This window comes from Tamandua tetradactyla, chromosome 10 (assembly GCF_023851605.1).
Source record: "Tamandua tetradactyla isolate mTamTet1 chromosome 10, mTamTet1.pri, whole genome shotgun sequence".
In the NCBI taxonomy this organism is placed as follows: Eukaryota; Metazoa; Chordata; class Mammalia; order Pilosa; family Myrmecophagidae; genus Tamandua; species Tamandua tetradactyla.
The window spans coordinates 108401551-108416446 of NC_135336.1; the positions used below are offsets into that span (position 1 = coordinate 108401551).

Here is a 14896-nt window from a genome sequence, read left to right on the forward strand (position 1 = left end):
GGGGCTCGGGCCGCGCCCCTGAGAAGGTGACAGTACCTGCGCCGGCCCACGGGAAGTTCCCACCGAGGCGCGGGGCGCGGCCCGACTGCCCTGAGACCCCCGCGGTAGACTAGGCCAGGTTGCCGGGAAGTGGGCGGGGACGGGCCGTGCCGGCTGGGTGGGGAGCGCGGGCGGAGGCTGGGGGCGCTGACTTCGCCCGCAACTATTTCGCGGCGGGGTGACCGCCGGTCCGCTTGCCCCCGCCCGTCTCCTCCTGCCGCTCGTTCCCGCCTGGCCCCACCGCCCACCCCCGTCCTGCGGTCCCCCCTTCCGGCCCAGCTCCCGCCGGCGCACCCGCTGCCCCCTCCCGCACCGTCCGGCCGAGCCCCGGGCTCCCGGCCCCCGGCCCCGGAGCACCCGCGGGGCCGCAGCGCCTCCCGGTGGCCGCGCTGTCGGGGCGCGCCGCGGCGGGCGGCGGGGATAAAGGGGGCGGCCCCGCCCGCGGTCCCCTCCTCCGGCCTCCACAGCGCGCTCGGGCCCGCGGCACCCGGACCTCTGCGGACACAGCTGCGAGGGCGCCCGACGCCGCGCTCCCGGCCAGGTAAGCCCAGTCCCGGCCCCGCTGGCCGCCCGGCCCCGCCCAGGGCCCCAGGGCCGCTTCACAGGGACTGCGGAGGGGACCCCAGGAAGCTGCAGCCGCGGGCCGGGCCTCCCCCCAGGGCACAGCCCCCAAGAGGGCCCAGCGGCCGCACCCGCATTGGTGGCCCCAAGTTGAACGCTCGGCCCTCTCTGCACCCCAAACGCCCGCGCAGCTGGGCCCGCTTAACAGCGTGTGGCCGACCAGCTGCCCCCCACCCCTCCTTGGGCAGAGTGGGGCGGGGGGAGGCCTCATCTGTGCTCTGTGTGCAGAGCTAAGGGCTGGCAGCTCTCGGGCTCTCTGTACCCCCACCCCCACCCCACCGGGCCACCCCCTGGCCACCTCCGCGCCACCCTGTCAGTCCTGTGGTCCCTTCTTGGGACATTTGGTTTTCTCTCTGGCCTGGAGAACCTGAGCTCCCCTCCCCACCCCGCCCCGCACTCTCACTTGGATCTGGGTGCAGTCTCCAGCGAGGGCTGGCCCCCGACGGTGGGGGTGAGCAGGGGCAGCCCTCCCCTGGCCGGAAACAGGCGCTGGGGCCAGGATGAGCTCCAGGACAGACTGGCTGCCCCGCACAGTGGGCAGCAGGGTCCCTGATGTCACACCCCCGCCCTCCCAGGCTCAGGCCATGGGGCATACCCACCCCATAAAGCCACTCAGGATGGGAACGAGCCACCGGGGATGGGGGGTCCTGGGGTCTCCCAGGGACACGTAGCATGATAGCCCCTGGCCAAGACTCACCTGCTGGGCCTGAATCCCCACCCCCACCCCCCTGCACACTGACCCACTGACCCAGGGCTGTCCCCGGGGGCCAGCACCAGCAGGGGTCTGCGAAGGGCTGAGCTGCACAGGGTCACGTGGTGCTGTGCCCACCACAAATACCGGGGTGGGCAGGGCTGGAAGGGCTCAGGAGGAGCGGGCACCCTGCAGGCTCACCTGCCAGCTCGGGTGGGCGCCGGGCGGGCTGGGGAACCTCAGGCCCTGGTCCCATGCCCCGCGTCTCCATGAGCCTCCCCAAAGACATGATCAGTCATTTTTAAGTTAATCCACAGAAAGGGATCTCGGACAGCCACAAATTCTGTTTCTTTTTCTTTCCTGTTGCAATAAAGGAATGCTGGCCGGCTGCCATCTTGCATTTATGTTTTAAAATGGCTTAAGGAAAAGGCCTTGGGACTCGCTCCCCACCTCTCTTTACAAAGGCCACAAAGCAGAGGGTCATTTGACCTGTAGGGGGGCTGCAGGAGAGTGAGGCCGGGGGGGCCTGGGCCTCTGGGCCCCCTGGGCAGAGCGGAACCCCAGTCTCCTGGCCAGAGCATAAGACTGGGCCCCAGGCAGCTGCCCGTGCTTTGGGTCCTCGCTGCTGGGTGTCCGGCGGGCGCAGGCCCAGGCATGACCCTTGTCAGGGGCACTCAGCTCTTGGCCCTGCCCTGGCTGGGGGGGCTTCAGGTGTGTGCAGGAGATGCAGCAGGCACGGCCGGGGTGAGGAAAGTGGGGCTCGGGCGGCCGCAGGCTCCTGTCCCCGGGCACTGCGCTCCAGCCCACGGGGCCACCGTGGGGTGCCAGGAACAGCAGGGTGGGGCCCCCATACTGGGCGGGGCCTCGAGGTCTCGGAGATAACGTCAGGCTTAGCCCTCCCGCCCCAATCTGAGGCGCTGGCTGTGGCCAGGTGCGGCCCTGTGCATGGGCCCGTTTGGTTGTTTTTTTTCAATTGAGGCAGAACTCACAGAACTAAAAACGGACCATTTTTAAAGTGAACAGTTCATGGGGTTTAATGCTTTCACAGCGTTGTGCGACCACCTCTGTCCCAGCCACAGGCGCCCCCTCCCCGAACAAGGTCCCTCCCTCTGCCGCTTCGCCCGTTCCCGGCACCTCACCTACTGCGATCCTCCAACTCAGCCCGTTTGCAACTGACTTCTGCCTCGGCGGCCCCAGGGTGCAGGCAGGTCCGAAGTTCATTGCTTTCCATGTCAGGTAGGCCCTCCTTGCAGCTGCTGATGCTGGGGAGCGGCTCATAATTAAGAGAACCAGAGAGGGTCGATGACCCCTGGCGCCGCTCCCTGCCCTGGCCGCTTCCCTGGGGTGACCGGTCGCGGGCAGGGGGCTGCCGTGGCACCCGGCGGAGCAGTGGGGTCTCAGGGAGATGCTTTTGGCGGGTCCTGGGGGCACGTCGGGGTTGGACCAAACCATGAAGCTGCGTCCTCCACCGGTGAGCACCAGCCTCCCACCCCAGACCCGCGGTGGCCGCAGGGCATGGAGAGTGGCAGCCGGGGTCCCGGGACGGTGGGCACAGGGCAGGGGCACGGGTTTGGGAAAACCTGCAGCGCTCAAGCCCACCTGGGAAGGGGCTGCGATTTAACTTCACTCCCCAAGGGCAAAGGGCCCTGGCCTTTCGCTAAAAGTATCATCTTTTTTCTCTGTTTCCTTTTTCTGCCAATTTCATGGATGCATAAATAGGACCTGGTTGTCGGTTTGTTTTACATCTTTGGTTCTTGGCACAGTAAAGCTTTTCTTTCATAGATTAGCCACCTTTAATCGATATTTTGTATTTATGTAGCCCCTTCTTCGAGAACTCCAGGTGCCCCACAGACAGCGTATCTAATTAATCTGCAGGGCACCCAGTGAGGCGGGTGTCACTCCAGTTTACGGGAGAGGGAGACTGAGCCCAGAGAGGTGCGGTGACGTGCACTGGTGGCACAGCACCCAGCAGGGAAGGAGGGCCTGTCCACCGCCCCCTGCTGCTCCCTCTTGCCCCTGCTTCCCCAAGAGCCTTGTGGTTCCAGGCTTAAGAAATCTTCTAAAGGCCACGCCTCCGAGACAGAAGCCACCAACCTAGACTAGAACTTAATTTAGAGTATTTGCTTTGTTAAGATAATTTGTAGACTTTCTCACTCCAATCTAGGAGGTAAGGGACAGCACCCCACAAGCATGGCCAGACCTCAGCCAAGCACCCCCTTCACGGTCAGCCCCTGCCACCCTCCCCTCCCTGTCCTGCGCTGGTGGCCCAGGGTGCTTGTCGTGACTGTCCTTGCGTCCACGTTCCACTGACCGGGAGCCTCCCCCTCCCAGAGATGTGACATCCTGGTCGTGCCTGGTGGGGGCATCGGGGCTGGGGGGGCATCCAGGCCTGGGGACCATTTGTCCAGCCACCGGCCTGCGCCCCTGGAGGGTTGTGGCCGCCCAGGCCAGGCTGGGGAGGGTGGGCGGGGCCGTCAGCTCCCCCCAGTTCTGCGCGCTCGTCCACCCTGATCCCCCCCTGCCCGTCCGGCCTCCACCCTGCTCCCCAGTCGGTTTTCCGGGGCCGCCTTCGGTTTTCGTCAGCTGTGCCCAGTGGGGACCAAGGAGGAGTCAGTGAACCTCTCTCTTTTTTTGATTAATTTTTTTCATTAAATCACTTTTTTCTTTTTTGTGAAAAAGCAACAAAAACAATAAATTTCAAAGCACAGTACAGCAGTTAGTTGTAGAACAGATTTCAGAGTTTGGTATGGTTTACAATTCCACAGTTTTAGGTTTTTTCTTCTAACAGCTCTAAGGTAGCGGAGACTAAAAGAAATGTCAATACACTGATTCAGCAGTCATACTCGTATGTTAAACTCAGCCTTCTCTGTGTAACTCCATCATCACCTCTGATCTTTCTCCCACTCTTTAGGGGTGTTGGGCTGTGCCCATTCTAACTTTTTCATGTTGGAAGGGGCTGTCACTAATATGGGGTAGGGAGATGGAACCATCTGACGTTCTGGAGAGGCTGGGATAGGTTTCAGGACTTATCTGGTCCAGGGACCCATCTGGAGGTTGTAGGTTTCTGGAAAGTTACCCTAGAGCCTGGAACCCTTGTGGAATCTTATATATTGCCCTAGGTGTTCTTTAGGATTGGCTGGAATGGTCCTGGTTGGGGGCTGGCAGGTTACGATAGGTAGCAAGGTCTAACTGAAGCTTGTGTAAGAGTGACCTCCAGAGTAGCCTCTTGACTCTATTTGAACTCTCAGTCACTGATAATTTATTAGTTACCCTTCTTTTCCCCCTTTTGGTCAGGATGGAATTGTTGACCCCATGTACCGGGGGATTCTCTCTTTATGTGAGTGTGGCTTACACGTGTGCATGAAAGTCAGTCAATGTGGCGGATTTTTCACTCACTTGGCCTCAGTTCGCCAGTGCATTTGACTTTCTAACATCATTTAAGATTTTGGCACCTACATTCAAAACTGAGGTTTATCTGCAGAGCTCCTTTTAGGGATTAATTGTTATCAGGTTTTGATTTCACAGTTATGCCAGAATTGAAAATCAAGTGAAAATAAGTTTATCTTTTCGGGCTCTGAAACAAGTCAAAGAGCATGGAAGGGTCTGTCCTGGACAGCTGGAAGAAGCCACCTGAGCCTGGCCCGGGCCGCGGGGTGGTCCCTCCCCCTCAGGGTGGCCACTTCCTTCCCCCCCCCCACGAACACCCCCTTTCACATGCATTAGCATAAGCGTTAGGCTTGGTTTGTCTTTTTAAGAAATCCCTTCCTCATCTGTCATCATTTTGTTTTTCTCCTTCCTAAATTTGAGTATTTATTTTTGTGTTTTGCCTCATTTTTTAGTCTTTGAGTAAACTTGTTAAACATGTTTCTATTTTATTGGATTTCTCACAGAACCAATTCAGATATATTTATTATTCTACTGTGGGTATTTTTAAATTAATTTTTAAAGATTTTTAAAATTATTTTATGCCCCTTGATTTCCTGTAATTCATTTTGTTAGTCCCCCTGCATCCTGCCCCAGTTTCTTGAACTAACACGTGTGATTCATTTACACTAACTTCTTATTTAAAAACCAAAAACACTTAAGCTATATGTTTTCCCCTAAGTGTAGGTTTAGCTTTTTCCTATTTTGTTTTTGATAGAAACTGTGAAAAAACTTTACATTTTCCCACACTACAGCAAAACTTTTCAACAGAACAAGTCTCTCACCATAATAAGAGATTGCTGATTTGTATAATTGAATATAACTGTTTATATTCTTCAAAGTAATATTCTTCAAAGTAAAGGACAATGCATTTGTAAATGATTGTTTAAAATTTTTTAATCCAGATGTAAACACACAACCTAATTACTAACATTCTGTACTCTACACTCTCAGATTATTTCCATTACCCATTAGCACCCGTTTACACTGACACAATCCCACCACTGTTTCAATCGATTGGAATATAGCCAAAAAAACCAACAACAATGCCGCATAAATGTCAATTAAATATTAAAACATGTAGTAGTTACACCATATGTACTGAGTTCTGACCTTTATTACCCAGAAATTTGTTTTCAAATTATTTTTACCAATAATCTGAGAATTTTTGACTATATAAAATCAAAACATTGCTATTTCTATGTTTTCACAGAAAAGTAATTTTAACAACCATTTGACTGAAGTTAAATTTCAAAGACGTTCGTGAGCAGAAAAAAATAATGCAAAAGTTCCTGATGGATTCTAACCTTCCACAGTGTTTGGTCTCTAATACGTACAAAATAAGGAACCCTGAACTCTGTGCTACAGGAGAATCTCTTGGGCCAGATGATTTTAGAAATTTCCATTTTTAAGATCAAATCTTAAATAATTCAGCACATACTTGGGTTGGATCCAGTCATTCTCCCAGTTGAGTACAGAAAATTAAAATCACAGAATTTCTTCTGTTCCCTGAACGAAGTAAGGGTCCCAGTGGCAGGACTCATCTGGACCTGGGCTGAAGTGCCGTGCAGTGGGCAGTGCGGGCGGGACGGAGTGCTGGTCTCACGGCAGTGCCGGCGCTCGGCTGTCAGGGCCAGCGCTTCTCTCCCCTGCACCTACGGCAGGGAAGCAGCATTTGATCCTGTGAAGGGCAGTGAAGGAAGAACACGTGTCTCTTCTAAACAGGAGAGAAAACGTTAAATGGAGATGAGAGGGGAAAAAATGTCTGGTTCCCCCAAATAAAAGGGCCATTAATTGAGGAGCCCAGTACTATTACTCCTTCACCAACACTTGGAAGTCTTATCTCTGTGGTTTGGAATGCTCCAACACCATCTTGTACTTATTTTGTATTACAATATTTATGTACGTGTGAATGCATATATGAAAACGTGGCCACTCACGGTGACTAGGCAACTTTGTAATGAATCCACAGGTAAGTCACAGCATGTGTAAATCATTTATATCTTAACTGCTCATTTATACTGAACAAATGTTCATCAGGCATGCTAATGATTTCCAAATGATGTAGTAAGGACCTGGTTGTGGTGTTTTATTACTTTTCTGGGTGACATTTGGGAAAAGGAAGCCAGCCGCTTCACCGGTTTACTTTTGGTGATGCTCTGGGATCACGTCAAAAACGGACACAGCCAGAAACTAAAACCAAGACAGGACGTGCCAGGAGTGCGGGGTCTGCGAGGCAGCGCCTGGCGGGGTGGGGAGGGGGCTCGGGGCAGCTGGGGGCCTCGGGGCAGCTGGGGGCCCTGCAGGAGGGACAGGCTCCCGGAGACCGCCAGGCGCACCAGCAGATGCGGCTCCTCCCGGGACCCCAATGGCCACATGCGGGCGCCTCCCCAAGGGCTGAGTGGGCCTTGCCCATGGCCTGTCCCTCTGGGGCATCGTCCTGCGCACCAGCCACAGTGCAGGAGCGTGACCCCGCAGGCAGCTGGGGACAGCACACAGCCGGGGCAGCTAGGATGTCCAGTCCTGCAGGGGCTTCTGCCTGGCCACGCCCACTGCCTCCTGGTTGGCAAAGACAGGCGACTGCCCCAGTGGCCTTGCAGGGTGCGGGGGCTGCACATGCAGCCAGCAGCTGGCGTGGGGAGCAAGGGGGAGAAGCGGGGCCTGATGGGGTCCTGGGGGGGAGGGAGCCCGGGACCCCCCCACCCCGGGCCTGTGAGGCCTGTCAGTCATGACTGCTGTGTAACAAATGTCCCCAAAACAGCCCGCCTTGCTGTTGCAACCGCCGTGGGCTGGGCTGGGGGCTGGGGGCGGTCCTGGCAATCCGACGGACTCTGTCCCACAATGCAGGGCGAGACCTGGTTGGGGCCGTGGGTGGTTGAAGGGTCTGCACCCAGGTGCCTCCGAGATGGCACCCCAAGGCTGCACGAGGGTGTCCACACGTGTCGCGGGCATCCCGTGGGGTCCGCCGGGAGAAGGCTGGGCAGGGCCATGCCCAGCTGTGCTGCGTGCAGTGTGGGGAGAGCCGGGGCATGGGGGCGTGGAGGGCACAGGGAGTGTAGGGGCGTGGGGGGCATGGCGGGCCCAGGAGTCGCCGGGGGCATGGAGGTGTGGGGGATGCGGGGAGAGCGGGTGCCCCCTGGGCATGCTCCCAGAACACTGTGGCGAGGCTAGTCCTCCCTGCGTGGAGGGTTCTGGAACCGTTCCATCCATCCAAGACCAGCCCCCCCAGCCTTGCAGGCACCCACAGCTCCCTCAAGTCCCGAGTCTCGGGGCCGCTTCCCACCCGCCTGTCCATTGTGTCCTGCATGCATGTCCAGGGTCTCCTCCCTGTCCTCGCTTCTGTGCCACCTCCCTGCCGGCGCGCACACCCGCCCCTCACCCCTTCCTCTGGGTGCCCCTCCCCACGGGAGAACCCACATGGGCAGGAGGGCGAGCAGCCACTGCGTGGTGTGCGCGTGTGTGCATGTGTGTATGTGAGCAGTGTGTGTGCGGTGTGCTTGGTGTGTGCATGGTGTGCGTGGTGTGTGTGCGGTGTGCGTGGTGTGTGCACATGTGTGCGTGGTGTGTACCTGTGTGTGTGTGCATGTGTGTACGTGCATGTGGTGTGTGCTATGCATATGTGTGCTGCAGTGTTGGGGGTGTGCTCACGATGTGTGCAGGTGCTGTGGTGTCTGTGTATTGCTGTGTGCATGTCTGTGTCGTGTGTGTGTGGTATCTGTCATATGTTGTGTGTGTGTGTGTGGTGCATGTGATGTAGTGTGTTACCCACCCTCCTCTCCCCCCTGCAGCACGCGAGTTGGCCCAGGGCTCCGAGTGGTGCAGGGTGGCGCTGCAACCCCATCCCAGACCCCATCCCTGTCCCCACAGCCACCCACACTCCCAGACCCCGGCCCTTCTCCCACACGGGCAGTCCTCTGCAGTGGGTGGCTCGGCGGACCTCTCAGCTCTGACTTCGTTTTCCCTTCTGGACCCCTCTGGGTGTGTGGCCTGCTCCTCACCCACCTCCCATGGCCCCCCACCCTGTCTCCCCACACCACCTCCCCTTGGCCGCCCAGCCTTGTTAGGCGCGTGCATCCCCTTGGCCTCAAGCTTGCACTCCCCTACTCAGGCTAGTACGTGTCACCTCCTACAGGAAGCCCTCCTGGATTCCCCATGCTCCCACCTGAGCTCACTTGTACTAGAGCAACTGGCCTGTGAGGTCACAGCCTCTTCACCTCTGTGGCCACCGCCTCTCACCTGCCCACTGCCCTTGTCCCATGGGGCAGAGACCGTGCTGCACTCACTCCAAATGTCAGGACCAACCCCCCCTTCTTAAACTGGAAGTAGCCCCCCACCACCTCCCGACCAGCAGGGTGACGACCCTGTGGAAGTGGAGACACTCTGCCCCCCGGCTCTCCTGGCACCCACCCCTCATCTGCTGCCCCGACCCAGCAGGCCCTCCCCAGCCCGACGGTGTGTCTCTCCTTGGGCCCACCCCCTGTCCAGGGTCCTGGGACAGCTGTCCCTTCATCCCACAGGTCCCCCTGCCAGCTCAGCGGCCTCTGAGTCAAGCAGGGATGGCCTGGGATGCTGAGGGCAGCATGGCCACGTGCACCCTGGGCGGGCGCGGTGACTGTGTGGGCCTGTCCCCAGCTGAGCCCCACGAGCCCGGGTAGCGCAAGCCCAACTGGGCGTACCAAGGCCCCCCATCTCCACGCGGGCCCCCACACTCAGCGGGCTCCGACACCATGTGGGCCCTGCCCACCACGGCCCCCACCCCTCAGGACAGAAACCCAACCCCCCCTGAGTGGGAGCCTGTCTGCAATGCCCCCTCATTGCAGGAGCTGTCAGGGCGCGCAGCCGCCGCCATGCCCCGAGGACCCTGCTCCGTGCTCCTGCTCTGCGGGCTGCTGGGGACCCTCCACGCCCAGCAGCAGAGCGCCCTGGCACCCAGCACCGGCGAAAGGAGCAGCACCTGCCCAGGTCGGGAGGCAGGGGAGGGGGGCAGGGAGGGCCCAGGACAAGGCGGTGGGGCCGGTCAGTGGTGTGTGCCGACCCCCAGCTCCCCTGGCTAGGAGGAACTGCGCCCCAGCTCCCCCGAGAAGTCCAGGTTCCCCCAGCCGGCAGTGACCGCGCCCCGGGTCCCCCCAGCCAGGAGTGACTGCGCCTGGGTCCCCTGAGAAGCCCAGGTCCCCCCAGCCGGGAGTGACCGCACCTCAGGTCCCCGCAGCCAGCAGTGACCGCGCCCCGTGTCCTCCAGAGAAGGCCGACTGCCCGGTGCATGTGTACTTCGTCCTGGACACCTCGGAGAGCGTGGCCATGCAGTCGCCCACCGACAGCCTGCTCTACCACATGCAGCAGTTCGTGCCGCAGCTCATCAGCCAGCTGCAGAACGAGCTCTACCTGGACCAGGTGGCCCTGAGCTGGCGCTACGGCGGCCTGCACTTCTCAGACCAGGTGGAGGTGTTCAGCCCCCCAGGCAGCGACCGCGCCTCCTTCACCAAGAGCCTGCAGGGCATCCGCTCCTTCCGCAGGGGCACCTTCACTGACTGCGCGCTGGGCAACATGACGCAGGAGCTGCGGCGCCACGGGGCCAAGGGCGCCGTCCACTTCGCCGTGGTCATCACCGACGGCCACGTCACGGGCAGCCCGTGCGGGGGCATCAAGCTGCAGGCCGAGCGGGCCCGTGAGGAGGGCGTGCGGCTCTTCGCTGTGGCCCCCAACCTCAACCTCAACGAGCAGGGCCTGCGTGACATCGCCTCGACGCCACTGGAGCTCTACCGCAGCAGCTACGCCACCATGAGGCCCGGCTCCACCGACATCGACCAGGACACCATCAACCGCATCATCAGGGTCATGGTGGGTGTGGGGGGAGGGCCCTGGGGGAGGGGGAGGGCCTTGGGGGGGAGGGGGAGGAGGGCCCTCGGGGGGGAGGGGAAGAGGGCCCTCGGGGGGAGGGGGACGGCCCTGGTGGGGAGGGGGAAGAGGGCCCGGGGGGAGGGGGGCCTGGGGGGAGGGGGAAGAGGGCCCTGGGGGAGAGGGGAAGAGGGCCCTGGGGGGAGGGGGAGGGCCCTGGGGGGGAGGGGAAGAGGGCCCTGGGGGGGAGGGGGGGCCCTGGGGGGGGGAAGAGGGCCCTCGAGGGGAGGGGGAAGGGGAAGAGGGCCCTGGGGGGGAGGGGGAGGGCTCTGGGGGTAGAGGGGAGGAACTTTTTGGGGGGAAGGAAGGAGGGCCCTGGGGGAGGGGCAGGGGGAGGAGGGCTCTGAGGGGTACAGGGAGGAGAGCAGGGTGGGGGCAGGAAGGGGGTGCCCGGGGTGAGGGCAGGAGGCCCCGCCAACGGCTCTGACCAGCACCCCTCGGTCTTTCCGCAGAAACACGAAGCCTACGGGGAGGTAAGTGACCCTGTGGGCTGGGCACGGATGCAAATGCTGGACACTGCCACCCTGCTCGGCGCCTGCCGTGCCTAGGGCCTGGGGGTGTCAGTCCTGAGTGGGTCCCAAGACACCAGTGACTGGACAAAGGGCCTCAGCCAATCCCTGCTGCCCAAGACCCCTGGGTTCAGGCCTTAGGGAGTCACCTCCAGACTGGTGGTCTCCCCAGCTCGCGTCCTACAAAGCAGCCCCCCTGACCGCACCCAGGACCCTGTAGGCACGGCCTCCTCACCTGGGTTCCGGCCCCCTCAGCCTCATGGCTCCCCCAGAGGACCCAGCTTGGGGGTGCTGCAAGGCCAGGTGCAGGGTCTGGGCCCACCTTTCTAAGTCGGATGCGGGTTCCTCAAGTTCCCCGGGCGGGGCCAAGATCCTCCCCTGCCCCGGCCCTCCCCCACCCTGACCTTCAGCTCAGACCCCCAGCTGGACACCTAAACCAGCCAGCTCCCGCCCTGGCTTCCTCTCTGAGCCTGTCCCGTCCCCGCCGCGGCCCAGGCCTGTACCCCCCGTGGGCTCACGGCGGCCGCCCTGCTCTGCTTGCAGTGCTACAAAGTGAGCTGCCTGGAGATCGCCGGCCCGCCCGGCCCCAAGGGCTACCGCGGACAGAAGGTGAGTGCCCCAGCAGCCCGGCCCGACCCTGAGCTCGGCATCTACGGCCCACTCTACCTGGGCCCAGGGCCTCGGATCACAGAAAAACTAAAATCCAACTTTTGCCCACTTTTTTTTTTGAATTAAATGTTTCTTTGTTAGATAAATTGTGGGTTTACGGGACAATCTCGTGTCCAATCCCGCATTCCCACCCGTAGCACTTGCACTGGTGTGGAGAGTTTGTTACAATTGATCATTCCTTTTTTGTAATTCTGTTTTTTTAACAGTAGCCACATTGATGAAAGATTACTAAGGTAGTACTGCCACTATCGTGCATAGTTTCGTTGGCGTTTCCCCTGTATTCCCAACCTGTTATTATTATTACTTTCCTGCGTGGCTTTATGTCACTCCTCTACCTGTACCCTGCTGGAGGGTATCAGTCACAAGGCGTTTGCTGTCACGCGGTTGCGGTAAAGCTGTGTGGCTGTGCAGCCCTCGCGGTCAGCGCTGCTGGGTGACAGCTCAGTTTCAGGCATTTCCTTCCCGCTCTTCTGACACTGAAAGGAGACGCGCATATAATGAGGCAGCAGCCCCAGGCATTTAAACCTTGGCTTCTCAGCTACGCCTCCTCCCTCTCATGTGACCACTCCCTCAGTCTTCAGGGACAGCTGCACAGTGACCACTCCAACTTCTCTGGCCAGAAAGGGGCATCGACCTCCTGGGGTGGAGGGATGAACCCGGTTGAAGCTCTTGGAGAGACTCATGCCTCTGGGTTTCATGGCTTATGTGGCATAGGAGCAACCTGGAGGTCTTAAGTTTCTGAAAAAATGCATTTACTGAGTAAGACATCTATGGAGACTTAGAGCCCAGGGTATCTTTAGGGTTTCCAGGATTACTCTTGGTTGAGGGTTGGCATACTGGGGTAATCTGCAATATGTGGCTGAAGCTTGCATAAGAGTAGCCTCCAGAATGACTTCTCAACTTGTTTTGAAATCTGTCAGCTACTGAAACCTTATTTTATTTCATATATTTTCCCTTTTTGGCCAAGAAGGCTTTCTCAGTTCCACAATGATAGGGTCAGGCTCACCCCAGGAGTCCCGTCCCATGTTGACAGGGAGATTTACACCCCTGGGAGCCATGTCCCCCAAAGGGGGGAGGGCAGTGAGTTCACCTGCCGGGTTGTCTTAGAGAGAGAGGTCACATCTGAGCAACAAAAGAGGTTCTCTGGGGGTGACTCTTAGGCATAATGATGAGTAGGCTTAGCCTATCCTTTTCAGGAATAAACTTCATAGGGGCAAACCCCACGGTGGAGGGCTCAGGCTATTGAACTGGTTGTCCCCACTCTTGTGTGAATATCAGGAATTCCTCAGGTGGGGAAATTTAATATTTCCACATTTTCCCCCAATCTGCCAAGGGGACTTTGCAAATATTTATTTATTTTATGCCTAAAATACTCTGGAATATATCAGGGTATTTGTCCACTTCCTTTTAAATAACATTTTTCAGAGAACTAGGTAAATTTCTTTTCATTATCAAAATAAGTCATTAAAATACCCCTGGAAATTAGCCAAGCATGCATGCATAAGTAAATAAAACGTAAGATGAATTACTATTAATAATTATGATTTTTAATTAATATAAAGTGCTCACTTTTGCAGTTTATTACGTAGTTTATTACATTGCTGCATTTTCCTGACAGTGGTGGGGTATTAATTGGTCCACAATTCTCAGAGTACCAGAAACTTCAACAACGGAAATCTCTCAGAAACTGTGACAACAACAACAACAAAAAACAGATGGAAAAGAAACTTCCAAGTTGATAAAACAAAATTTAAAATACTTTTATGAACATAGAAAATCATGACTAAGTAGCTTCATGTTTTCTTCTCTTGTAAATTTGAGTCAGAGTCACCCAGGCCACTGGGTCTCTCCACCAGCGTCCCTGAGAGTGGGGGTCTCCAGACTATACAGACCCTCCCCAGCCCTTTTCCGCTTTCTTCCGTCCTGGTGGCAGTGCCAGCCACTGCCACAGCCTGGGTACGAATTTGCCACTGGGTGCAACTTTGGCCACCTGTGCAGTGCTGCAGCAGGTGCCTGGTGGGTGGGAGTCCTGGAGTGCTGTGGCTAGATTCTGGGAGACAGCAGCCCTGAAAGCACGTGATGAGGGGCCCCAGGATCAGAGCAGCAGTGCCATTTCAGAAGCCTCTGCCTGCCCCAGCTGCACACCTGTGCCCACCCGGCAGCTGGGGTGGAGACTTCCTCTGCCTCCAAGGCTGCCTCCCTGGGGAAGGTTTGGCAGCTTCTTCCTCCGTGACCTGGGACCAGAACTCACCACCTCACAGGTGCTTGTGAGGCACAGGCTGAGCCCAGCAGGCAGCCCCTCCCCCTCCCCCCACTACCTTCTCCCCCTCCTCTCCTCCCTCCCCCTCCCCCCACTACCTTCTCCCCCTCCTCTCCTCCCTCCCCCTCCCCCCACTACCTTCTCCCCCTCCTCTCCTCCCTCCCCCTCCCCCGCTTCTCTTCCTCCTCTGCTTGTCTTCCTTGACCTTAGGTTTCCTCTTCTTCAGTCCACCTGCCCTTCCTTTTGCTCTTAAGCTTGAAGCACATTAATAAATAGGTCTATTTAGTGAAGTTCTGTTTCTGAGAGTTACATTTTAAATCAAGGGAGCACAGTGTTTATGTGGTTTTTGAAAGCTTTTCCCTGTCAGAATTAAGTCACTCAGCTGCTTCCCTCTGGGTCTGGAGGAATTGTCCCCCCAGCACGGAGCGGGGAGCAGAACAAGTGCGGGGGCAGTTGGCGCCGCGCGTGCCCACCCTCGGGACGGCCCTGGTCCCATTCTGTAGGGCGAGTTCTGGGGGGCTGCAGCCCGGCTGGGTGAGCGCCTGCTGAGCGCCCCGGGATGGGTTCCCACGGCAGCAGCGTGAACCTGGGGGGCACCCCAACCCCGGAGTGTCGCTCTGCCGCCTGGGGGACCCAGGTCCCTGACTGCAGGCCCCGCCCTGCCTCGGTTTACCCACGGCTTACCGCTGTTCCTTGTCGTCTGGTTCCAGGGAGCCAAGGGCAACATGGGCGAGCCCGGAGAGCCTGGGCAGAAGGGCCGACAGGTGAGCGTGCCCCCCCCCGACCGCC

The 14896-nt window shown here is 58.4% G+C and overlaps 1 protein-coding gene across 2 annotated transcripts in view; it reads left to right on the plus strand.

Annotated features, from left to right (window-relative positions):
* The first annotated feature begins 511 nt into the window (after window positions 1-511).
* The window catches only part of COL6A2 (collagen type VI alpha 2 chain), a 28305-nt gene continuing 13920 nt past the window's right edge, over window positions 512-14896 (plus strand). The window contains exons 1-6 of one of the 2 annotated variants that reach the window (XM_077119244.1): window positions 512-580; window positions 9595-9736; window positions 10014-10612; window positions 11122-11142; window positions 11722-11787; window positions 14818-14871. In XM_077119244.1, the coding sequence (XP_076975359.1) occupies window positions 9622-9736; window positions 10014-10612; window positions 11122-11142; window positions 11722-11787; window positions 14818-14871 (855 nt within the window). In that variant the 5' untranslated portion in view covers window positions 512-580; window positions 9595-9621. Of the gene's footprint in view, window positions 581-9594; window positions 9737-10013; window positions 10613-11121; window positions 11143-11721; window positions 11788-14817; window positions 14872-14896 lie in introns of those variants that run through there. The other variant, XM_077119246.1, reaches the window with a different exon arrangement.